Source organism: Chiloscyllium punctatum, chromosome 9, assembly GCF_047496795.1.
Source record: "Chiloscyllium punctatum isolate Juve2018m chromosome 9, sChiPun1.3, whole genome shotgun sequence".
NCBI classification, from domain to species: domain Eukaryota; kingdom Metazoa; phylum Chordata; class Chondrichthyes; order Orectolobiformes; family Hemiscylliidae; genus Chiloscyllium; species Chiloscyllium punctatum.
The window spans coordinates 77,673,538-77,699,328 of record NC_092747.1 but is presented as its reverse complement, the minus strand read 5'-3'; the positions used below and the strand labels follow the sequence as shown (position 1 = coordinate 77,699,328).

The 25,791-nt window shown below is 40.9% G+C and overlaps 1 protein-coding gene across 5 annotated transcripts in view; it reads left to right on the top strand.

The window, feature by feature from the left end:
• The window catches only part of khk (ketohexokinase), a 50,875-nt gene that overhangs the window by 5,889 nt on the left and 19,195 nt on the right, over positions 1 to 25,791 (top strand). For 3 of the 5 annotated variants that reach the window (XM_072577861.1, XM_072577857.1, XM_072577858.1), the window contains exons 2-5: positions 1,479 to 1,577; positions 8,157 to 8,273; positions 20,597 to 20,634; positions 20,772 to 20,895. In XM_072577861.1, the coding sequence (XP_072433962.1) occupies positions 1,480 to 1,577; positions 8,157 to 8,273; positions 20,597 to 20,634; positions 20,772 to 20,895 (377 nt within the window). In that variant the 5' untranslated portion in view covers position 1,479. Of the gene's footprint in view, positions 1 to 1,478; positions 1,578 to 8,156; positions 8,274 to 20,596; positions 20,635 to 20,760; positions 20,896 to 25,791 lie in introns of all 5 variants that reach the window. The other 2 variants (XM_072577860.1, XM_072577862.1) reach the window with 2 other exon arrangements.

The window sequence follows — 25,791 nt, the reverse complement described above, 5'->3', positions numbered from 1 at the left end:
CTTGGTAATCTAACTGTGGGAGGTGATGTCTAGTGGCATTATCGCTGGGCTGTTATCCAGAAATCCAGATAACTTTCTGGAGAAATTGGTTTGAGTAGCACAACAGCCTATGGTGAAATTTGAATTCAATTTTAAAAAGCCTGCAGTTAAGAGTCTAATGATGAATGATGAGTCTAAGATGAAGTTTGAATCTTATAAAAAGATTGAATTAAGAGCCTAATATGTAAATACATGTCAAGTGTCAAAAAAAAGACCCTAACTAGGATGGCACGGTGGCTCAGTGGTTAGCACTGCTGCCTCACAGAACCAGGGTCCCAGGTTTGATCCCAGCCTTGGGTGACTGACTGTGTGGGGTTTGCACATTCTCCACGTGTCTGCATGGGTTTCCTCTGGGTGCTCCGGTTTCCTTCCACAGTCACAAAGATGAATTGTGAATTTGCTGTGCTAAATTGCCCATAGTGTTAGGTTCATTAGTCAGAGGGGGATGGGTCTGAGTGGGTTACTCTTTGGAGGGTCGGTGTGGACTTGTTGGGCTGAAGGGCATGTCTCCATACTGTAGGGAATCTAATCTATCTAACTGGTTCATTAATGTCCTTTACGGGAGGAAACTGCCATTCTTACTTGGTCTGGCCTATATGTGACACCAGACCCATAGATTAGATTAGATTACATTACATTACATTACAGTGTGGAAACAGGCCCTTCGGCCCAACAAGTCCACACCAACCCGCCGAAGCGCAACCCACCCATACCCCTACCCCTACAGTTATATTTACTCCTTACCTAATACTACAGGCAATTTAGTATGGCAAATTCACCTGACCTGCACATCTTTGGACTGTGGGAGGAAACCGGAGCACCCGGAGGAAACCCATGCAGACACGGGGAGAATGTGCAAAATCCACACAGTCAAGTCGCCTGAGGTGGGAATTGAACCCAGGTCTCTAGCGCTGTGAGGCAGCAGTGCTAACTGCTGTGCCACCGTGCCGCCCACCCATAGCTTTGTGGGTGTCTCTTAACTGCCATCTGGTCAATTAAAAATGGACAATAAATGCTGGCCTACCCATCAACACTGTCCTCTGTTGCATGGGTAAAAAGAAAATTCAAAGCGAAAGTACAGATTAGGAATATGCATTATTCTTCATTGTAACAAAGTCACATGCGAGCTGTATTTGTGATCCACTCTCATTGCTGTTCTATTTGCAGTTGAGAAAAAGTTTGTTATTTTGTAAAGGCAGTATATTTTTAAGTATTGTTTCCACAAAAAAATAATAATTGATCTTATGACACAGCAAGCCTTAGTGATTTGTCTTCAAGCAGAAATTTTTGAAAATGCAAGAGTACCTACTGAAATATTGACTCATTTTATATCATGATAAATGCTGTGTATTGATTTTGGATTACCAGTGATTGCTTTGCACAACTTTGCTTGTATAATGTGTCAATTAATAACATATGGAACAATATTGTCATTACAGAATGACAACGAAAAAGAAGCAGATCCTTTGTGTTGGGTTAGTTTGTTTGGACGTAATTAATGTGGTTGATAAATTTCCAGTGGAAGACACAGACACACGGTAAATAATGTCATCAATGATTTGTGTGCTAACTGTTCAAAGCATTTTTGCAACCTTTTGTAATTTTATTGTAATCGTTTTTGCTAACTTTTCAAATGAATTCTAATTTTATTACTTCATATGTGAACAGTTAGGGAACTGCTTTCCCATAAACTTTCTAGAAATCCAGCAATGTTTTATTTTGTTTGATCATTCCTTTCAGTCGAACATGTTATTTCTTGTTTTGTATCCAATATATTGGCATAAGTGAAAAAAAGACCAGATAATTGTGGAGGAGAAAACTGAGATATGGGCTATGAGCCTTGAATTGATTTGAGGTTATTAAGGAACAGGTGTTATCTACTTTCACACCCTCTAGAATTGATAAGTCCCCTGGGTCAGATGTGTTTTTTCTGAGAATTCTCTGGCAAACTAGGGAGGAGCTGGCGGAGATTTTGGGCTTGATCTTTGAGTTGTCATTGTTTAGTTTAGTACCAGAGGATTGCAGATGTTGTGTCCTTGTTCAACAAGGGCAAAAGAGATGACCCAGGTAATTATAGACCAGTGAGCCTTATGTCTGTTGTAGGAAAGGTTTTGGAAAGGATTATAAGAGAGGACTTATAATCATCTAGCAGGCAACAATTTTATTGGAAATAGTCAACATAGATTTGTCAAGGGTAGGTTGTGTCTCTCAAACCTCATTGAGTTTTTTGAGAAAGTGACCAAGCGTGGAAATGAAAGTAGGACATGGACTTCATGTCCACTACATTAATTTAAGGTTCCACATACATTTAAGGTTCCACATGGTAGGCTACTGGTGAAAATGCAGAGGCATGGGATTGAAGGTGATTTAGCAGTTTGGATTAGAAACTGGCGTTCTGTAAGAAGGCAACGAGGGGTGGTTGATGGAAAATATTCAGCCTAGAGTCCGATTACAAGTGGTGTGTCACTAGGATCTGTTTTGGGACTATTGCTGTTTGGCATTTTTATAAACAACTTGAAAGCAGACATAGGTGGATGAGATAGTAAGTTTGCAGATGATACGAAAGTCAGTGGAGTGGTGGACAGTGTGGAAGAATGTTGCAGCTTGCAGGGGGTCTTGGATAAACTGCAGAATTGGGCTGAGAGGTGGCAAGTGGAGTTCAATGCAGATAAATGTGAGGTTTAGATTAGATTAGATTACTTACAGTGTGGAAACAGACCCTTCAGCTCAACAAGTCCACACTGACCCGCTGAAGCGCAACCCACCCAGACCCATTCCCCAACATTTACCCCTGCACCTAACACTATGGGCAGTTTAGCATGGCCAATTCACCTGACCTGCACATTTTTGGACTGTGGGAGGAAACCCACGCAGACACAGGGAGAATGTGCAAACTCCACACAGTTAATCGCCTGAGGTGGGAATTGAACCCAGGTCTCTGGCGCTGTGAGGCAATAGTGCTAACCACTGTGCTACCATGCCGCCCAAGGTGATTCACTTTGGGAAGAATAACAGGAAGGCAGAATACTGGGTCAATGGAAAGATTCTTGGTAGTGTGGACTTGCAGAGGGATTTTGTGTCCATGTGTCTAGATCCCTGAAAGTTGTCACCCCGGTTGCTAGTGCTGTTAAGAAAGCATACGGTGTGTTGAATTCTATTGGTAGAGGGATTGAGGACTGGAGCCATGATGTTATGCTGCAACTATACTAAACACTAGTGCGACCTCACTTGGAGGTGCAGTTCTGGTCGCCCCATTAGGAAGGATGTGGAAGCATCGGAAAAGGCGCAGAGGAGATTTACAGGATGTTGCCTGGTCTGGGGGGCAGCTGTTATGAGGAAAGGACTTGGGTCTGTTCTCATTGGAAAGAAGAAGGCTAAGAGGGGATTTAATAGAGACATCGAAGATGATTAAAAGATTAGATGTGGTGGACAATGAGAGTTTTTTTTCCCTAGGATGATGACATCTGCTTGAAGGAGGGGCATAGCTGCAATTTGAGGGGTGATACATTTAAGACAAATGTCAGAGGCAGGTTCTTTACTCAGAGTGGTAAGGGCGTGAAATTCCCTGCCTGCCAATGTAGTTAACTCACCCACATTAGGGGCATTTAAACAGTCCTTAGATAAGCATATAGATGATGATGGAATAGTATAGGGTGATGGGCTTAGATCAGTTCACATGTCGGTACAACCTCGAGCACAAAATGGCCTGTCCAAATTTATTTCACTGATGTTGGCTGGGTATCGGTTTTGAGGAGAAAGTGAGGACTGCAGATGCTGGAGATCAGAGCTGAAAATGTGTTGCTGGAAAAGCGCAGCAGGTCAGGCAGCATCCAAGGAACCGGAGAATCGATGTTTCGGGCATCAGCCCTTCTTCAGGAATGAGGAAAGTGTGTCCAGCAGGCTTATTGGTTTGGTGCAGGACACTGCAAGAACTTAATATGATCTTCTGTTTTTTTAAAAAAAACTATCATAATACCTTTTGCATTAATTTTTCACCTTTAACAATACAGAATTCCCTTAATGATAGAGTATCTGATTGCTCATGGGCTTGGGCTAGTCCGAAATGTTGACTCTAATGCTGCCTGACTGGCTGTGCTTTTCCAGCACCACAATTTGACTCTGAACTCCAGCAACTGCAGTTCTTACTTTCTCCTGCGTGCCAAGAAATTAACATTTTCAACAAGAGAGAATCAAACTGTCATCCCTTGATATGGTGCCCTTATATTACCATCTTGAATCCCTCAATAGTAGCATTCTGGAAGTTACCATTGATCAGAAATTGATCTCTCATAAATATAGTTGCTAGCAGAACAAGTCAGAGACTAGGAATCCTACAGTGAGTGATTTACCTCCTGACACCTCATAACCTGTCACTTTCTACATTCCTGCAAGAATGAAGGAAAGGTATAGCAAGTTAGGTGAACCTTGGATGACCAAGGCGGTTAAGACTTTGGTCAGAAAGAAAAATGACCTGATGAAGCCTTTGAAATATATAAAGAAAGTAAGAAAGACTTAAACAAGAATTAGAAGGGCAAAAAAGGGTCATGAAAGGTTGGTTGGTGCGGGTGTCCCAGAGATAGTCTCTGAAGTGCTCCACCGCACCAACCAACCCCACTGCTCCGTGGCCGAACCATCAACTCCCTCTCCCACTCTGCCAAGGACCTGCAGGTCCTGGGCGACTTTCATCGCCAAACCCTTACCACCTGACACCTGGAAGAAGAATGCCTCATTTTCCCCCTTGGGACCTTCCATCCACATGGCATCAATATAGACTTCACCAGTTTCCTCATTTCCCCTCCCTCCTCCTTATCCCAGTTCCAACCTTCCAACTCAGGGCCCTTGTGCCCTGTCCTACATGTCCATCTTACTTCTCACCTATCTGCTATACTTACTTTAAACTGATGCCTTCTCATCCTCAATACCCCAATCCTGGGAAAAAAGACTCTATCCATGCCTCTCATGGTCTTATCCACTTCTAGAAAATCCCACTCAGACTCCTGCAAAGGAAAAGTCCTAGTTTGTCCAACCTCTTTCTATAGCTCAGTCCCTTGAGTCCTGACAATACTCCAAGTGCAGTCTCTTCAACGCCATAGAGTCATAGGGATGTACAGCATGGAAACAGATCCTTCAGTCTAACCTGTCCATGTCGATCAGATATCCCACCCCAATGTAGTCCCACCTGCCAGCACCCAGCCCATATCCCTCTTAAACCTTTCGAATTCATATACCTTTTAAATGCCTTTTAAATGTTACAATTGTACCAGCCTCAACCACTTCCTCTGGCAGCTCATTCCATACACGTACCACCCTCTGTGTGAAAAGGTTGCTCCTTCGGTCTCTTTTATATCTTTCCGCTCTTACCCTAAACCTATGCCCTCTTGTTCTGGACTCCCTGACCCCAGGGAAAAGACTTTGCCTATTTACCTTATCTATGCCCCTCATAATTTTGTAAACCTCTATAAGGTCACCCCTCAGCCTCTGACGCTCCAGCCTGTTCAGCTTCTCCGTATAGCTCAAATCCTCCAACCCTGGCAATATTCTTGTAAATCTTTTCTGAACCCTTTCAAGTTTCACAACATCTTTCCGATAGGAAGGAGACCAGAATTGCATGCAATATTTCAACAGTGGCTGAACCAATGACCTGTACAGCTGCAACATGACCTCCCAACTCCTGTACTCAATACTCTAACCAATAAAGGAAAGCATACCAAATGCCTTCTTCACTATCCTGTCTACCTGCGACTCCACTTTCAAGGAGCTATGAATCTGCACTCCAAGGTCTCTTTGTTCAGCAACACTCCCAAGGACCTTATCATTCAGTGTATAAGTCCTGCTAAGACTTGCTTTCCCAAAATTTTCCTCGCATTTATCTGAATTAAACTCCATCTGCCACTTCTCAGCCCATTAGCTTATCTGGTCAAGATCCAATTATAATCTGAGGTAGCCTTCTTCGCTGTCCACCACACCTCCAATTTTGCTGTCATCTACAAACTTACTAACTGTACCTCTTATGCTCGCATCCAAATCATTTATATAGATAACAAAATGTAGAGGACCCAGTACCGATCCTTGTGGCACTTCACTGGTCATAGGCCTCCAGTCTGAAAACAACCCTTCATCACTACCCTCTGTCTTGTACCTTTGAGCCAGTTCTGTATCCAAATGCTAGTTCTCCCTGTATTCCATGAGATCTAACCTTGCTAATCAGTCTCCCATGGGGAACCTTGTCGAACGCCTTACTGAAGTCCATATAGATCACATCTACCCCTCTGCCCTCATCAATCCTCTTTGTTACTTCTTCAAAAAACTCAATCAAGTTTGTGAGACATAATTTCCCACACACACAGCCATGTTGACTATCCCTAATCAGTGTTGAAAATGTGTTGCTGGAAAAGCGCAGCAGGTCAGGCGGCATCCAAGGAACAGGAGAATCGACGTTTCGGGCATCAGCCCTTCTTCAGGAATGTTGACTGTCCCTAATCAGTCCTTGCCTTTCCAAATACATGTACATCCTGTCCCTCAGGATTTCCTCCAACAACTTGCCCACCACTGACATCAGGCTCACTGGTCTATAGTCCCTGGCTTGTCCTTACCACCCTTCTTAAGCAGTGGCACCACATTAGCCAACCTCCAGTCTTCCAGCACCTCACCTGTGACTGTTGATGATACAAATATCTCAGCAAGAGGCCCAGCAATCACTTCTCCAGCTTCCTACAGAGTTTCAGGGTACACTTGATCAGGTCCTGGGTATTTATCCACCTTTATGCGTTTCAACACTTCCTCCTCTGTAGTATGGACATTTTTCAAGGTGTTACCATCTATTTCTCTACATTCTATATCTTCACTATCCTTTTCCACAGTAAATACTGATGCAAAATACTTGTTTAGTATCTCCCCATTTTCTGTGGCTCCACACAAAGGCCGCCTTTGAGGGGCCCTACCCTTTTGTCCGTAATGTATTTGTTAAAACCCTTTTGATTCTCCTTAATTCTATTTGCCAAAGCTATCTCATGTCCCCTTTTTGCCCTCCTGATTTCCCTCTTAAGTATACTCCTACTACCTTTTATACTCTTCTAAGGATTCACTCGATCTATCCTGTTATACCTGACATATGCTTCCTTCTCTTTCTTAACCAACTCCTCCATTCCTTTAGTCATCCAGCGTTCCCTATACTTACCAGCCATTCCTTTCATCCTAACAGGAATATACTTTCTTTGGATTCTCGTAAACTCATTTCTGAAGACTTCCCATTTTCTAGCCGTCCCTTTACCTGCGAACATCTCTTTCCCCCCCCCCCCCCCCCCCCCCCAACCCAATCAGCTTTTGAACATTCTTGCCTAATACCGACAAAATTGGCCTGTATAACGTCCTGTATAACTGCAACATAACTTTTCAGTGCCTGACTGATGAAGGCCAGTGTGCCAAGGAGCCTTCTTCACTGCCCTGTCTACCTATGACTATACTTTCGGAGAACTGAGCATCTAAACTCCAAGATCCCTCTTCCGCTATACTCCTTAGGTCTCTACCACTCACCATGAAATTGATTTAACTTTCCAAAATGCAAGATCTCACACTTTATCTGTATTAATCTCCACTTGCCATTTCTTGGCCCAGTTTGCCAGCCGATCAAGATTCTGCTGCAACTTCTGAGATCCTTCTTCACTGTCCACGATATAGCTATTCTTCTGGGACCTCACCTGTGGCTAACAATGATGCAAATATATCAGTCAGAGGCCCCACAATTTCTTCGCTAGTTCTTAGATATACCTGGTTCAGGCCAGGAGACTTTTCCACCTTCATAGATCCTGTAATGTAATATGGACTGTCCCCGGGATATCACCACTAACTTTCTCAAGTTTCCACATCTTCATGTCTTTCTTCACGGTAAACACAGGAGAAATATTCATCAAGGACCTCATTCATCTCCTGCAGTTCCACACATGTCCACTTTGGTCCTTGAGGGATCCTACTCTCTCTCTAGTTATTCTTTTTTCCTTTAATATGCTTTAATATATTATACTCAATATGTTCATTTTCCTTTAATATACTGAAAGAATTTCTTTGGATTCACCCTAGTCTTCTCAGCCAAAGCTATCTCACGTGAATTTAATTTTTAGATGTCTGTCTCAGATATGGCAACGGGGTGGGAATGCTTCCAATTCATGCACAGTTCTGGCATTACTTGGTGCTCCATGTGGATTCCTGGGCTCCCTGGCACCTGGGCATGTTTCAGAGTAAGTTAAATCATTTTTCTCTTTTGTGTCACTCTGGTTTTACATATTTGATTATATACTTCTGAAATTGTTTCTGTATGTTTTAAGGTACTTTACTTTTTCAGTTACTTGATATTTACTTTGTTTAAAATTAATGGATGGACAACTACCATGGTAACATGTATCAACATGATCTTAATCCACTAAATCTATCCATCTTAATCTTTTTGTACAGGTTTCAAAGCAAAATGAGATAATCAGAAAGTTACGATATTGTCTTATTTTACAGGAAAGATGCTTTAAAAACAATATATAATGTCGGATTGATGCTGAATAGAAATAGATTGAGTTAAACTGAAGTCAAAGCCTGAATGGAATTGTTTAGTTTTAATCATTTTGTTTTTTATCAAGCTATTTCCCAGATTTAGTTACTAAATTGCAATGCTGATGTGAAAAGCTAAGATTTGTCATGCAGAATACCAATTGATTTGCAAATTTAAAGGGAATATAAAGTAAATCAGAAGATAATAATCAAACTTTTAAAGCTTTTTTACACAACCTTTAGTATACATTTGGGTTTTAAAGGTATGAGGAAAGAAAATAGGTGTGCAATTTTCACACGTTAGGAAAGAATGACTATGGAGGAAACTAAATGTTAATTTCAACAGAATTGCAATCCAGCATACATACTAATTATCATTTCTTGAGGCATATCCATATACTGTTCTTTGCATACTGAGCTCAGTAATTGCCCAAGTCACGAGAGTGCCCAATATGACTCGTTTTCCAGCACTTGACCTCGAGTGCGTTTCCAGTTCTCATTTAAATAGTACTTAAAAGTCTTGAAGATTCTCAGCTCTGTCACTCTCTCTTGGGCAATAAGTTCCAAAGAAACAGCACTAGCAACAGAGTAGGTCATTTGGCCCTTCGATCGTGCTTCACCTTTTGGTGTGATCGTGCGTGATCATTTTACTTCGTACCCTTTCCTGCTTTCACCTCATACCCTTTGATTCTTTAGCCCTAAAAAGTTCCTTCTTGAAAATACTGATTGTTTTGACTTGAACAGATTTCTGTGGCAGAGAATTCCACAAGTTCAATCCACTCTTCATCCCAGTCCTGAATGGCCTGCACTGTATCCTTTAACTGTAACTTCTGGTTCTGGACTCCCTAGTTTTTGGGAACATCCTTCTTGTATTCACCCAGTCCTTTGAGAATTTTAAAGGTTTGCCCCCTAGTTTTTCCTCACTTATCAGCTCTGCCATCCCAGGAATCTATCTGGTCAACCTCCAGAGGCATCAAGGCATCTGAGGTTGGCGTTTGAGCACTCTGCTATTTTTTTTCTCTTCTTTTCATTTTACTCATTTTATTTTTTCTTTCTCTTTACTTACCTGAACAGCATCAGCAGTGGCAAGGGATCCCAATGCAGACTCATGGCAGCAGTGAGTGAGCCCAGTGCTGACCCAAGGGGGCCCAGGTAGAACACATGTTGGCAGTAACTGAGCCCACGGCATACTCTAGTAAGCCCTTGCATACATTTTGGGGTGAGCATGAACATGGCATTGTAATTAGCAGTTGCTACATTGGCAGAGGTGATGTTGGCTCAGTAGACTGAGTGGCAAGAGCTGGCACCTGATAATCGGCAACTTCATCATTGGTTGGTCCAGCTCTGGAGGCGTTGAAGCAATGGTGGAAGGCTAACGTCAACAAGGTGAGCCCAGTGGTGAAAGGTCTGGCTCTGACATTTCTGGCTTTGGTTGTGATGCGGAGGTAGTGGAGGAGAATCAGCCTAGCAGCGGAAGATGACACCTGAAGAGTGATGACTTCAACATTGGTTGAGTCTGGTGTAGATGGCAGCGAGGCAGTGGAGGTGGAATTGTGGCGCAGGCATCTCTGAAGATGAGCTGGCTCAGGCATGATGGAGTTTCTTCAAGCTATATCTTGCTGTTCATTTTCTTATCCTTAAACTATTCAAAATGGCGCTGGATCAAATGACAGTGGAACAGGTTTTTCTTGTATTTTACTGTTTTTCCTCACTGTGAAGTACGTGATAATGAAATTATTCATTCATTCATCCATCCTCTGATTTTATACACCTCCTAGGTTCCTACCATTTGACATGTATCCCCTCACTATGTTCATCTGGCCAGCAGCATAGTGGCTCAGTGGTTAGCATTGCTGCCTCACAGCGCCAGGGACCCAGGTTCGATTCCAGCCTCGGGTGACCGCCTGTGTGGAGTTTGCACATTCTCCACATGTCTGGATGCTCCAGTTTCCTCCCACAATCCAAAGGTGGGCGGGTTAGGTGAATTGGCTATGCTAAATTGTCCATTGTGTTCAGGGATGTGTAGGTTAGGAGCATTAGTCGAGGTAAATGTAGAGTCATATGGGAATGGGTTTGGGTGGGATACGCTTTGGAGGGTCAGTGTGGACTTGCTGGGCTGAAGGGTCTGTTTCCACACTGTAGGAATTCAAAAATTCCATTTGCCACCATTCAACCCATCTGACCAGCCCTTTATATTGACCTGAAGTCTAAGGTTGTCCTATTCACAACATCTTCCTATTCACCACATCTTCAATTTTCATACCATGTGTGAGCTTACCTATCCTGCATGATTCTCACTGCCCCCTACATTCATGTCGAAATCACTAATATACATTACAATCGGCAAGGGATCTAGCACTGAACCTTGTGATTTGTCACTGGACATAGGGTGCTTTTATGACTGGAAGCCTGTGACCATCATACCACATTGAATTACAATGAAGTTTAAATTAGTATGACAGGAGGATGGGAGCCATTGCAAGGAGTCGCAGGGAATTAAATTGGGGCCAGAAGAGTAGCAAGGGAAAAAGTGGAAAGCAGAGAAACAAAAGACAAAAAAATCAAGAAAGTCACATTACATCATAATTGTAAAAAGGCAAAAAATGTCAAAAAACAGCCGAAGGGCTCTGTGTCTCAATGCAAAGAAAATTTGTGATTAGAGAGATGAATTAATTGGATTAGAGTGGTGCTGGAAAAGCACAGCAGGTCAGGCGGCATCTGAGGAGCAGGAAAATCGATGTTTCGGGCAAAAGCGCTTCATCAAATGAATTAACTGTGTGCAGCCAGTTATTAATAGATATGAAGCAATTTGGATCATGGAGATCTGGCTCCAGAGTGACCAAGGATGCGAACTGAACATCCAGGAGTATTCAATATTCAGGAATGAAAGAAAGGAAAGGGAGGTGAGGTAGCATTGCTGGTTAAGGAGTAGATTAACACAATAGCAAGGAAGGACATTAGTATGGACAATGTGGAATCTGTATGGGTGGAATTGCAGAACACCAATGGGGGAATAAAAAGCGGGAGTTTGTGCAGAACACCAAATAGTCATTGTAAGATTGGGGATGGCATCAAACAGGAAATTAGAGATGAACACAGTAAGGGTACAGCAGTTATTCTGAGTGACATCAATCTGCATATAGATTGGACTAATCAAACTGGGAGCAATACGATGGAGGTGGATTTCTTGGAATGTATGAGGGATCGTTTCCTTGACTATTGTGTCAAGGAACCAACTAGAGAGCAGGTCATCCCAGACTGGGTACTGTGTAATGAGAGAGGATTAATTGGCGACCTTGTGGTGCAAGAATTCTACTATATTATGGAGCTATCCATATTTGAGAGATACAAAATGGCTGACAAAGCATTTAAAACAGAATTAAAAGTGTGCTTCAGCATTTAACTAAAACAATGGTGCCTTTATGAAGGAGTTATTCTGAGGCAAACGGGTTCATTATGTGTACATACAGTTGGAAGGAGTGTTGGTACCGACAGTCATGATAAGACATAGCCAAGGAAAAACAGTCTGAAGATTTGCAACAAACACTGGAAGAGCAGATAAACTTCTGCCAGAACAAGCACAGATGAACGAGTGGGATTATGGCTTATAAAAATCTGAGCGATCAAACAAGTTCATTAAACTATGACAAGTGATTGGTTCCAACCTCGTTAATGAAAGGATGTTGTCCTAATGGCTGAAAAGAATCAGCAACAATAAGAATAATAAATGTTGGTCCAGAAGATAGTCAGCCTAACTCATCATACAGTTGTGAAAGCAGCAGCTAAAATTATTTTGCAGTAATTAGTTTTTTATTTGCAATATTAAGAAATAGGTTCTAGTTAAACATTCTTCAGATAATTATAGATTCCAATGTAATTATAAATGCAAACACAACATGATACATTGATGACTAAAACGCATTAGGGGAAAAGATTCAAATATAGATGTGACAGTTAATCTTGCCTGGCATATCCTGTAAGAACAACCTAATGTTTGCAAGTCATTAGGTAAAGGATACTAACAGTAGAGGTAAATTTAAAACTTTGCACGTAACTAACTTTATAATAGAAATTAATATTATGAATCTTATACCATTTAGTTCATGGATAGAGAACTAGTTGGCAGACACGAAGCAGATAGTTGGAATAGTCAGGTCCTTTTTAGAGTGCTTGGCCGTGGCAAGTGGGGTCCTGTAGGAATCAGTGCTGGGACCCCAGCTGTTTATAGCATACATTATAATTTGAACAAAAGAATTGAATGCAGTATCTCCAAATTTTGAAAATGACACTAAACTGGGTAAGCGATGGCAGGGTAACTTGGACAGGCTGTTTGAATGGGTGAATACTTGACAAATGCATTATAATACGGATAAATGTGAGGTTATCTACTCCGCTGTTAAAAATAGGAAAAATATCATCTGAATGATGACAGTTTAGGAAAAGATGAGGAACAATGAGACCTGGGTGTCATGGTTGAACGGTCACTAAATATTGGCAGGCAGGTGCAGCAGGCAGTGAGGAAAGTTAATGGCATGCTGACCTTCATAGCAAGAGGATTTGAGTATAGGAGTGTCTTGTTGCACTTATTCCAGGCCTTGACGAGGCCACACCCTGACTATTGTGGGCAGTTTTGGTCTCCTAGTCTGAGGAAGGACATTCTTGCTATTTGAGGAGGTTCAGCGAAGGTTCACCAGACTGATTTCTTGAATAACAGGACTAACAGAAAGAAAGATTGTATCGATTGGGCTTGTATTCACTGGATTTAGGAGAATAAGGGATTCTCACAAAAACATATAAAATCCTTATTTGATTGGACTGGACAGGCTAGGTGCAGAAAGAATGTTCCTGACATTGGGGAAGAAAAAAGGAGTAAGCCATTCAAGACTGAAATGAAGAAGAATTTCTTCACTCAGAATTGTGAACCTGTGAAATTCTGTACCACAGTAAGCTGTTGGGGCCAGTTTGTTCGATATATTCAAGAGGCGAGCTGGTCTTGGCCCTTGTGGCTAAATGGTTCAAGGGGTCTGGAGAGAAAGCGGGAGTCGGGTACTGAAATTGCATGATCACCCATGATCATATTGAATGATGATACAGGCTCAAAAGGCCAAATGGCCTACTCCTGCACCTGTTCTCTATGATTTAATGCTTCTGAACACAAATGTTGTCATACTACCAGGATCTAAAGCTGCATTTTTTTTTAGTTGTTATTGATATGTTGCACTTACGTGGTGATCCCTGAGAGAAGCCTGACTTTCTGAGCTGTTCCGTAACAAATAAATATATATTAGTTCAAGTCTTCAAATAAGTAAAACCATTTCTAGTTTACTAATCCTGTTTGTAAGATTGACAGGTCAATGTAAAGAGAACAGAAATGCAACAAATGATAGGCTGGTAAAAGTTCAATGATAATTTTACCTATACTTTGGTATTCAAACAATTCCCATGTGCTATTAAGGGATGTTGTCAAATTTAAATGCAATCAAAATATATTGTAAAGCTAATGAGAGCTAGTTAATTTTATAATTTAAGGGTTCTGTAAACAAAATGAATAGTTTTGATTTCAATTAGATTGAATTGCAATACATTCTAAAAACTGAAATATGTCAACATGTTCAAGGATGAAATCTTTCTTTAAAAATGTAAAATGAGCCTTGTACCTTCACATTTGGGAAAACTACAATCATCTTTTTCTGTAAAAATTATGCTTTTGTCCTGATGATCTACTTTAGAAATTCCCTTCGGTTCAGCATTGTCAACCTCCTGTAATTGTCTCAACATCACTTACAATGAGTAATTTACTGTTTCCATCCAATACATTATCACGCAATTGCAAGACATGTAGGTTCTAACAATGGAAGTCCTTGTGTGTACTGGATACTGTAATCTCAAATGCTTGCTTTTTTCTTATGTTCGGACATGGAATTGCTGAACATTCCAATAAACTGATGTTAATTATGAAACACAAACAGGGTTATTTTGCAAGAAAACTATAAATCAGTAGTGATATTTAATCTCACCTGCACTGTTTGTTGTCACATCAAAATAAATAACCAATTACACAAACTCACCTCTTGGTACTGATGTAATTTTATAATCCCATTACTGAGTCAGACTCCACAGGTGGAATTTTCATTTCTGAGCATAAGTGTGAAGCTGGACTCAAAAAGTAGGAGAACATCCACATGGGGTTAGGGTGGATTTTCTTGTGCAATTTTGTTCAAGTCTTTTTGTGTGGTTTAAAGGCGAAACCTTCATGGCAGGTGGCTTGATGAACCAGATATGTTTTTCTGACAATTGGCAATTGATTCCTGGTCATCATTAATTCCAGCTTTGTTTCTTATTTTTGAAGTCAGGATTCATACCTGGATCATTTCCTGGATCTTTGGAATAACAGCCCAGTGACATTATCACAAGGGCATCACCTCCTCTAAATTTCACTCTTATCAACCAAGAAAATTCTGTAGATCCCGACTGAACCCTGAATGTACCTGAGACAAGACAGGAAGCTTTAGCATCACATCATCAAGCTTGATACTGCAGACCAATCTTTAGCACAGGAGCGACAGGGCTGCATGGACTGAGGTGGTTACAGTCCATACAGATTGTAAGTAGTACTGGTGCCCAGGCATGAGACTGGCTGCAATACTACAACCAAAGAATGATCTCTTGCACATTTCAAACATTAGTGCCACTGTACACAAAATGCTTAATGCCTCAATCTATTTCACTCAGTGTAGTTAATTTGTCTCTGTACTAGGCTATAACATAAAATATTGAGTGCCATCCATCTTTCTCATTTGTTTCTCACTTCACAGGACTTCACTCTACTTGCAGTGGGGTATTGCTGCCCCTCCCATCTGCCAGAGGTCACACTTCAAACAGAAACTGAATTGCTGGCCTCAGCACCTCAAGCACCACTAGCTCACCCACCTTTCAGTGCAATCAAGTGAAAATACACATCAAAGAGCTTCCACCAGAACTTACCAAAAGTGAAAAGACAGCACAAAATATGCTATGGGCCCAAACACCTCACACAAACATTAGGCAGCAACTCATACAAAATCACATTATGTATCAATCTCCATCAACTGTACCTCTTTGACCACATTGAACCACCTGTAATTAAAAGTCTTACACTCACAATTACCTCAATACCACATTCTTCTTTCACTTACTGCACATGGGTAGTCACAGCAATGGGGATTTGTATCTTTAGCAAGGAAAGTTAATGCCACTTAATTCATTTGTCGTTTTGCAACAGAAAAATGCACACATAACCAGTAGAATCCCCAATTTTATGGTCCACATGATCTTTGCAGAACAAGCTGCAGAGATAGCTGAAGAACATGGGAGCTAGTTTGTACTGTATCAGAAATTGGAAATTTTGGATTGTCATGTGAGATATCCTCCAAGCAGCTAATAGGAGCTACCAATCAAGGAGCTATTTTAATTTAAACTTTGGTTAAGCTTGGCATTACGTATGATCTTTATGCAGGATCCACAATATAAAGATAAAGAAGAGTGATGGCCTTTGGAGAATCTGAGTACCCAGGCTTATTTGTTTTGAGAGCAATCCGATGAGGAAGAATAGCCTGGTCCCTCAGAGGATGCATTGTCAAGTCATTCCACACCATCCTGCACCAGTTTAGCGCTGGTGGTTAATTTATTTATAGTAGCTTCACATTGGTGAGCTCACACTGACACAGGACGACAAGCAGAGCAGGAAGAAGTAGATAAAATCTCTGATACTTGGTGGTGTTCTGGAGAACAGACTGCTGTTGAGGCCAGTGTACTTGATGAGCCTTTGAACTTGAGCCATACATTAGTTGACAGAGCTGCATTGGCAAGTACAGAACATCTGACAAAACTGGAGACCTAGTCTGGAACAGTGTGCAGTTTTTATCTAATATTGGTGCTCTGGCTTGTGAGTGCATGGTTGCCTCATTGGCCTGAATCTATCTCTTTTTTTGGCAAAGCAAGAGGGGGCTAAATGAGTTTGACCTCCCTCACGTTCCTCAACTCCAGAAGAAATGAGTGAAGTACATCATAAACTCAAGGAAGGATGAGTGACTAATAAGCACATAGGATTATCATCACAGGTCACACTGGAGGTGCCCTGACACCATCTTCCCTTTGCTAATGAGTCATTTATCTCCATCAGCTCAAGCTCAAGGGGTAACATACCTGTACATATCTGTGCAGGAACCTCTAGTATTAGGCTCGCTAGGCTCTGGACTTAATAGAGGCTGCTCATAAATATCATCTGAGGAAAGATGATGTCATTTCTACAGGCTTTCGGAAGCTCAGCTGCAGCCACTGAGGTGACACGTCATTGTAACATTAGAACAAGGAAGATGAAAGAATTTTGAAATCAAATTGGGAGTGTGTGTGTAAAATGTATGTACAACACTACTGTTTAATTAAATATATCACTTTTGCACTCAGAATTGTCATTGCAGACAATGCGGAGAGGCCATGATGTAAGTAAATGTTCGATGCACATTGAGTGCAACCTTCTGAGGAGCCATGAGTCTCACTCATTGTTGTCACCTGGGAGAACAGTGACTTATTGGAATGCTTTGTTTTGTGAGAGATTTAGCATAAGATTCAGTCCTTAGCATTTCTTTCTCATACAATTGGGGGAGTTTATAAATTGGTTTGTCATATCCCTGCACTATTCCAGTATAAGCTTCAAACTTTCCATTCGACAATGAAGTTAGGATTCAGCCCGAGAGTATGGAATACAACAAAGAACAAAGAAAATTTACCGCCCAGGAATGGGCCCATCGGCCCTCCAAGCCTGTGCCAATCCAAATCCACTGTCTAACCGTATTACCCAATTCCTAAGGATCTATATTGCTCTGCTTCCCCAACTACTCACACATCTGTCCAGATGCATCTTAAATGAATCTATCGTGTCTGCCTCTACTACCTCTGCTGGCAATGGGTTCCAGGCACCTACCACTCTCTGGGTAAAGTACTTTCTGTGTGTATCCCCCATAAACTTTTCTCCTGTCATCTTGAATGTGTGACCTCTTGTTATTGAACCTCTCACTGTGGGAAAAAGCTAATCTCTATCCACTCTGTCTATATCTTTCATGATTTTGTAGACCTCAATCAGGCTCCCCCCTCCTTTTTTTCTAATGAAATCAATCCTAACCTACTCAACCCCTTTTCATAGCTAGCATTTTCCATATCAGGCAACATCCTCGTAAATCTTCTCTGCACCCTCTCCAAAGCGTACACATACTTTTGGTAGGACATTAGCAGGTAAGACATTCCACGCTCTTACCACTCTCTGCATAAAGAACCTGCCTCTGACATTTGGCTTAAATCTATCACCCCTCAATTTGTAGTTATGCCCCCTCATACAAGCTGACATCATCATCCAAGGAAAAAGACTTTCACTGTCTCCCCTGATCATCTTGTATGTCTCTATCAAGTCCCCCTTAGCCTTCTTCTTTCCATTGTTTTTCAAACAAATAAATACTCTGTATGCATGTACATTGCACTTCATCAAGGTTGCGATCTTGGAGAAAGTTTGGAGAAAGTTTGGAGACTTCTCAGGTTTAATACCATCTGAGACAGTAATTAATTCAGGAGATCTGATATATTATAAAAGAGAGAGTTCCAAGTCATGAAAAGATCTTGGTAAAGGATCTTCATGATAAAACCAAGCAATCATGATTAATCAGAATCATTGACAAAATCTCAGAATTCAAGCAGCTGATAAAAATACAGTGAGGCATCTTGTATAGAAATGCTCTTATATTTTGTGATGTAGGTCTGCAGCAATGGAATGAAATAGATCAATGTCTGGATAGTGATAATGAGTAATCATTAGAGTCAAGAAGTGACTGAAGTATCAGAAACCAGTTACGTATCACAGAAAGACTCTTCAGTTGTGCAAGAGAGTGTTCTTGCAATATTATGAATGACATAGCTATAAGATCATGGAACAGTCACAAAAAGGAACTTGATGCCAAAGTCTTTGTCATTGTGAAGTTTTGCTGGCTAAAAACTAATAAGAAAGGCAAAACAAAGAGAATTAGGTAGTTGGAAAATATTTGGAGTTTATTCTGAAATACTAGTTTTCTCACAGAGGGAAATCTGTACAAATGGACTTCTCTAAGGGCTGGACTAAATGCAATTGCTGCAGGGTTTTGAAGAGCAACTGATTGCTGTAGGTGTTAAAACAGACTCTTCTGGAGTCTTTTTCATTTCTTTGGGTGCAATATCAATGGTGCGTGGGACAATTGATGTAAAAGGCCTGTTTTTGTGGGGTGATTGTTTTCAGCAAAATTGTTATTGCACTCCATCTGTTTCAATAAGTGATACAATATATAAGAACCATTCTCTGGTTCATTTCTTAGGCAATGCCATAATTAACGAAACTCGAATTTGACATTTGATCAAGTATAGCATCATAACATTCTTGCAAAACTAGAGTCAGTGAGAATTGGAGGGAAAACTCTCTGCTGGCTGGAGTCATACAAGTACAAAGATAGATTGTTGTCGTTATTGAAGACAGTGAGCCTAATTGTCATCATTAGTGTGTATTGCTTCCAATCCACCTCCAATCCAAACTGTTCCAATTTAGCCTAATTTTATTGCTTTCCATCTGTCAGCCAATTTGTTACCTTTCTACCCATGTTTTCTCTTACATACCTTCATATTTCTGATGGTTCTCTTCTTACAGATCCCAACAACCATGGTTTGAAAGTCCACATATATTTCATCACCTGCATTCTTTACATTAACCCAATTACATCCTTCTTCAAAGAAACCCTTAGGTTAATTGAACATAATTAGAGTTGAGTAAATGTATGCTGGTTAACGTGGATGCACTTCTAAGTGCTTATCAGTTGTACCTTGACTTATAGCAGTTGCTAGAATCAGATGAAGTGTTAATTGTCCAAATCCTGTGGTTATCAAAGCGCCAAGTAAAACCAATGGTGTCTCAGAATTAGAGGACACTAGGGGTCATGACATTCCTTAACTAAATCTGTCAACTCTTGAAAGGTTTTAGTATCCAGTGCCTCAGGGAACATTAGGCTTGTAATAAGCAAAAAAGCTGTGGATCCATAAGCTATCCGGAGAATCATTCGTTGGTTTTCATCTGCCCCAATGTTGTTTGCCTGGAGAAAATAACCTATACTTGGCCCAATCATTGATTGCAGGATCAAATAAATGAAGCTTCCCAAATAACACCATGATGCGAGAAACACTTACCCCAATTCAAAGACAACTGTTGTGAGCAAAATTCTTCAGGACCATTTTATTTTTCTCTCATTGCTATTGAAATAACTCCTCAGAGGCTGGTATCTTACCACCAAGTCACCTTTTATATTTATATGTATCGTACATAATACAAAGGCACAAATATGGCTTCCTCAGAACCAGTTCCTAGAGCAAGGGCAGAATCCTTGACGCTCCTGTTTTTTTTCTTTTTCCCCTGGACTATGGCCTAACCACTCCTGTTTATCTGTCAGCCTGGAACACTCTGACTGGACCAGCTTAACAGTTCCAATCAGGGAACTCATATTCTATGATATCCACCTGGACAATCTGGTTACAATCAGTTCAGATTCATGTTGTCTTTTCATCATCATGAAGTTGTTCACTGGCAAGCATTTATTTAGTCTTCCACTTATTGACTATAAATGGTTGGGAATTTGGAAGATGGATACAAAGTTTCCATTCTCATAATCAATCACTTATGTATAATATTCCAAATCCAATTATATTTTAAAATACTACAACATCAAAAACAGGTTGTTAATTTTTTAGTTATAGAAAACAATATTTTACTGTGTTTTACTTGCATATAAATGCAAGATGATGTTGAAACAAACCTAATATAGTGTAGATTCTCACTTCCAGAAGGAAGTGAAGAGTTAAGGCAAAACTAAAAACATTTCGACTGAAGGTTATGTGCACAGATTACTAAGACTGATGTGGGTACCAGAAACTAGGTGAGGCATTAACTACCACTAACATTAATTTTGCCTTTTATCGTCAGCATCAGTGTTTGGACAAAGAGAACTGATTTCCTCAATGGTAAGGGCATTTTTTTTTAACCAACTGCATAAGCCTGCACTTCTGTTTTTATTTCAAAAACTGCCACATAACTTCAGATTTTCTCAACCTTTCTGTCTCCTGACCTTGTCATTTCTTTTGGCAAAGTTTCATAACAGATGATTTTGAAAGCAGAGATATCAACATATCGAATATTGTTTGGCAACAAGCGGGAATCACACCTAGTGCTTGCTGTATCGTGAACCTTTCCAGTGGCTCTCGGACAGTCATAGTATCTGACATGTAAGATTGTGGGCATTTCAATCTTTATTACATATAATTTAACAAGTGTCAATGCAGAAATATTCCTTTGCTGGTCTTTTAGCATTTTAAGTTGCAGGTAACGTGGCATACTAATTTCACGAATAAATACTGCACTTGATTATCATTGAGCTATATGGGACAAAGAAGATCCAGTCATATTGAAATCATGCAAATTTACTGAGCAAACTGCAACTGGTGGATTTGACATGACTGGTACTTCACAAAAATCTTTAAAACTTAACAACTTGTGGACTGAGTTGTAACTACATTTTTCACACTTTACTAAAAATACAATTATTTTGAAAATTCTACATCATCCTGGAAAATTAATTTTATGTTTGTGGAATGTCATTTTGATCAATTATGATAATGGATGTGACATATTTCTAAATCTTATTCATGATTTTTTAACTTCTAGTGTTATTAGTGTTTATGTCCCAATGATTTGTTCCACTCTGTAAAATCTAATGAAAAGTGTACCTGTTAGTTTTTGGCGTACTGTCTGTCGGAATAATTCAATGTTATTGGCTGGTTACTCTGTCACATGAAATCACTTTTGCGAGCATCTTCAGATTCCTTTGTCTAAATGTCAGAGTTGTAGCCTGCTGCCTCAGTGGTTAGCACCAATACCTCACAGCGCAAGAACCCAGGTTTGATTCCACCTCTGTTTGTGTGGAGTTTGCACCTTCTCCTGTGTCTGCATGGGTTTCCTCCGGGTGCTATGTTTTCTTCCCACAGTGCCAAGATGTGTAGGCTAGATGGATTGGCCATGCTAAACTGCCCAGCGTGTCTGCGGATATGACAGGCTAGGTGGATATGCCAAGGAAAATATAGGGTTACCAGGGCTGGGTATGGATGGAATGCTGTTTGGAAGATTGATGGAGACTCAATGGGCCAAATGGCCTGCTTCCACACTGTAGGGATCCCATGATTCAAACTGAGTTTAGAAAAGATGAAATTCAGAAATTGTTGTGATAATTTTTCTTTGAGACCAGTGGGAAATATTATCATTTTATTGCTGACTGTAACTCCAGGCCATTGTCTGTAATCTTGTAATCCACTTTCCTAATTATCGTAGAGTCGTAGTGCATTGATGCAGTCCCTTCAGCTCACGATGTCTACGCCAACCACAAACACTAAACTACACTAAATCTATTTAGCTCCATTTGGTCCATAGCCTACTATACCTTGGCATTTTAATTACTTATACAGGTGCCCCTTACATGTTACACGATTATCTGCCTCCATACCCCCTCAGACAGCATGGAACATATTTCTAACACCCTCTGGGTGATAAATGCCTTTCTCAGCACTCCTCTAAACACCTGCTTCTCATCCTAACCTTATACCTGTCTTAGATATATCTGTCATGGGGATAAGATTCTCATGATTCACTCTGTCTACTTCTCATAATTTTGTATACCTCAATCAGATCCCCCTTCAGCCTCCTCTGCTCCAAGGAAAACAAATCCATCCTATCCAGTCAATCAAACTGAGACTTTCCATCCCAGGCAACGTCCTGATGAATCTCCTCTGCACCCTTTCCACTGCACTTGTATTCTTCTGATAGTGTGGCGACCAGAAGTGCACACAGTGTTCTATTTGTGGCCTAACCTCGCACTCCCCAGGATTAAATTCCATCGGCAGTTGCTCTACCTAATTTACCAGCTGGTCAATATCAGGATGTACCCTGAGACCCTTCCTTATGATCAACAGCCTTGCTAATGTTCATGTCATCTGAAAACTTACTATTTATACTTTCTACATTCAAAGTGTTAGTATACATTATAAACAGTAAGGGTGCCAGCACCGAGCCCTGTGGTACACCACTGGTCAGAGCTTTCAATTACACCATCACTTTTGTGTCCTACTTGTAAGCCAATTTTGGATCAATTTTTGTCAACAGCTTTTTGGATCAGCCTTCCACATAGGACCTTAGTGGTCGAAGGCTTTACTGAAATACACGTAAACCTTATGAACTACACTACCTTCATCAATATATGAAGCCACCTTTTCAAAAAATTCAATTGAGTTAGTCAGATAGGATTAAGAAATCCATGCTGACTATCCCTGATCACTTCCTACCTTTACAACTATTGATTAATCCAGCCTTCAGAGTTTTTTTATCTTATAATTTCCATATCACTGATGTCAAACTAACTGGTCTGTAATTAACTGGCCTATCACTGGTGCCCTTCTTGAACAAAGGAACGTTATTAGCTATTGTCCAGTCTTCTGACACTTCACCTGTGGCCAACAAAACATTAAATATGGAGGAGAAAGTGAGGACTGCAGATGCTGGAGATCAGAGCTAAAAATGTGTTGCTGGAAAAGCACAGCAGGTCAGGCAGCATCCAAGGAGCAGGAGAAGCGACGTTTCGGGCATAAGTCCTTCTTCATTCCTGAAGAAGGGCTTATGCCCGAAACGTCAATTCTCCTGTTCCTTGGATGCTGCCTGACCTGCTGCGCTTTTCCAGCAACACATTTTCAGCAAAATATTAAATATGTCTGCCAGGGCACAACAATCTTCTCCCTTACCTCCCATAGCAGCTTAGAATACATTGCATTAGGCCCTGGGGACTTGTGCACCTATATGCTCACTAAAACATCTGATAACACCTCTTCATTAATTTTAACATCTTCCAAAACTTTACCAACCCAAATTAAATCTTTAGCTTCTGTGTCTTTCTCTTCTATGAATTCAGATGAGAAAAATCCATTCAGGACCTCACACACATCCACTGGCTCCATGCATATTTTAATCTTTTGATTCCATCCTTTCCCTGGTAATTCAAAACATCCTGAAATAACTCCACAGAGGCTGGTGTCTTATCACCAAGTTATCCATTATTTACACATAGAGAGTCCTTGACACTGATCCAGATCCCTCAGAGCCAGCTCTCAGAAGGAGCTGTATTATTCTATGATCCCAATATGGATTTCTAAATTCACAGCTTGATTGACACTTCACAGAGATTAGTAGTTGTTGGGATGTATGGAAATGAGCATTTTTTTTTCATAAGAGATTTAAGAATAGACTTTCATGAATGGGAGCTGTTTTAATGTAGTATAAATTGTAATAGATGTTTTAAAATTAATCATCCAGTCATACAGCACAGAAGAGGCCCTTCGGCCTATCAAGTCTGTGCTGACCTATCCAAATTAATCTGACTTTCCAGCCCTTTAACACCCTGCCAGTGCCATCTGTGCCCACAAAAAGATTGCCTCCTATAAGTGAGTTCTTTCACTGAATGATTGCATAATATTCAGTTCCATTCCCAACTTTCCACGTACTGAAGTACTGAAGTACTTGAAGTACCTGAAGTATGCATTCAAGTAGCAAGACCTGGACAACATCTTGCTTGGGATGCTCAGTACCAACTAGCAATTCTGCCAACCACCTTCTCTTGACATTCAATGGCATTATCGCCATTGATTCTACCACCATCAAAATTACAGGGTATGGGGGAGGGGAATTAGTTGTAGAGTCTTTGCGATGTACAGCACGGAAACAGACCCTTCGGTTCAACTCGTCCATGCAGACCAGAAATCCTAAACTAATCTTGTCCCACTTGCCAGCACTTGGCCCATTTCCTTCTAAACTCTTCCTATTCATGTATTCATTTAGATACCTTTTTAGTGTCAAAATTGTACCAGCCTCCACCACATCCTCTGGCAGCTCATTCTATACGTGCACCGCCCTCTCCATGAAAAAAGTTATCCCATAGCTGCCTTTTAAATTTTTCCCCTCTCACCTTAAATCTATGCCCTCTAGTTCTGGACTCCACCCCAACCCATGGTAAAGACTTTGCCTATTTAACCTATCCATACTCCTCATGATTTTATAAAACACTATGAGGTCACCCTTCATCCTCCGATGCTCCATGGAAACCAGCCCCAGTCTATTCAGCCTCTCCCTGTAGCTCAGATCCTCTAACCCTGGCAACGTCCTTGAAAATCTTTTCTGAACCCTTTCATGTTCTATAACATCAGTCCAATAGGAAGGAGACCAGAAGTGCACACAATATTCCAAAAGTAGCTTAACCTGCACAGCCGCAACATGACCTGCCAACTCTTATACTCAATGCTCTGACCAATAAAGGAAAGGATACCAAATGCCTTATTTACTATCCTAACTATCTGCAACTCTACTTTCAAGGAACTATGAACCTGCACTCCAAGGTCTCTTTATTCAGCAACACTCTCCAGGACCTTACCAGTAAAAGTGTATGTCCTGCTCTGATTTACGTTTCCAAAATGCAGAACTTCACATTGATCTAAATTAAACTCTATCTGCCACTCCTCAGCCCACTGGTTCATTCAATCAAGATCCTGTTGTAATCTGATGTAACCTTCTTTGCTGTCCGCTACACCTTCCATTTTGGTGTCATCTGAAAACTTATTAACTATACCTTCTATGTTCATATCCGAATCATTTATATAAATGACGAAAAACAGTGGCCCCAGCACTGATCTTTGTGGCACACCACTGGTCACAGGCCTCCAGTCTGAAAAACAACCCTCTACCACCACCCTCCCTTTTCTACTTTAAGCCAGCTCTGTATCCAATTGGCTAGTTCTCCCTTTCTTCCATGAGATCTAACCTTGCTAATCTTGCTTAGAGTGGTACGGTGGCAGAGTGGTTAACACTGCTGCCTCACAGTGCCAGGGAGCCAGGTTCAGTTTCCGCCTCAGGCAACTGTCTTTGTGGAATTTGCATGTTCTTCCCATGTCTGAATGGGCTTCCTCCAGGTGCTGTGGTTTCCTCCCACAATCCAAACCTGCCGGTCAGGTGAATTGGCCGTACTAAATTGCTCTTAGTGTTAGGTACATTAGTCAGACCAGAAATGGGTCTGGGTGGGTTCCTATTTGGCG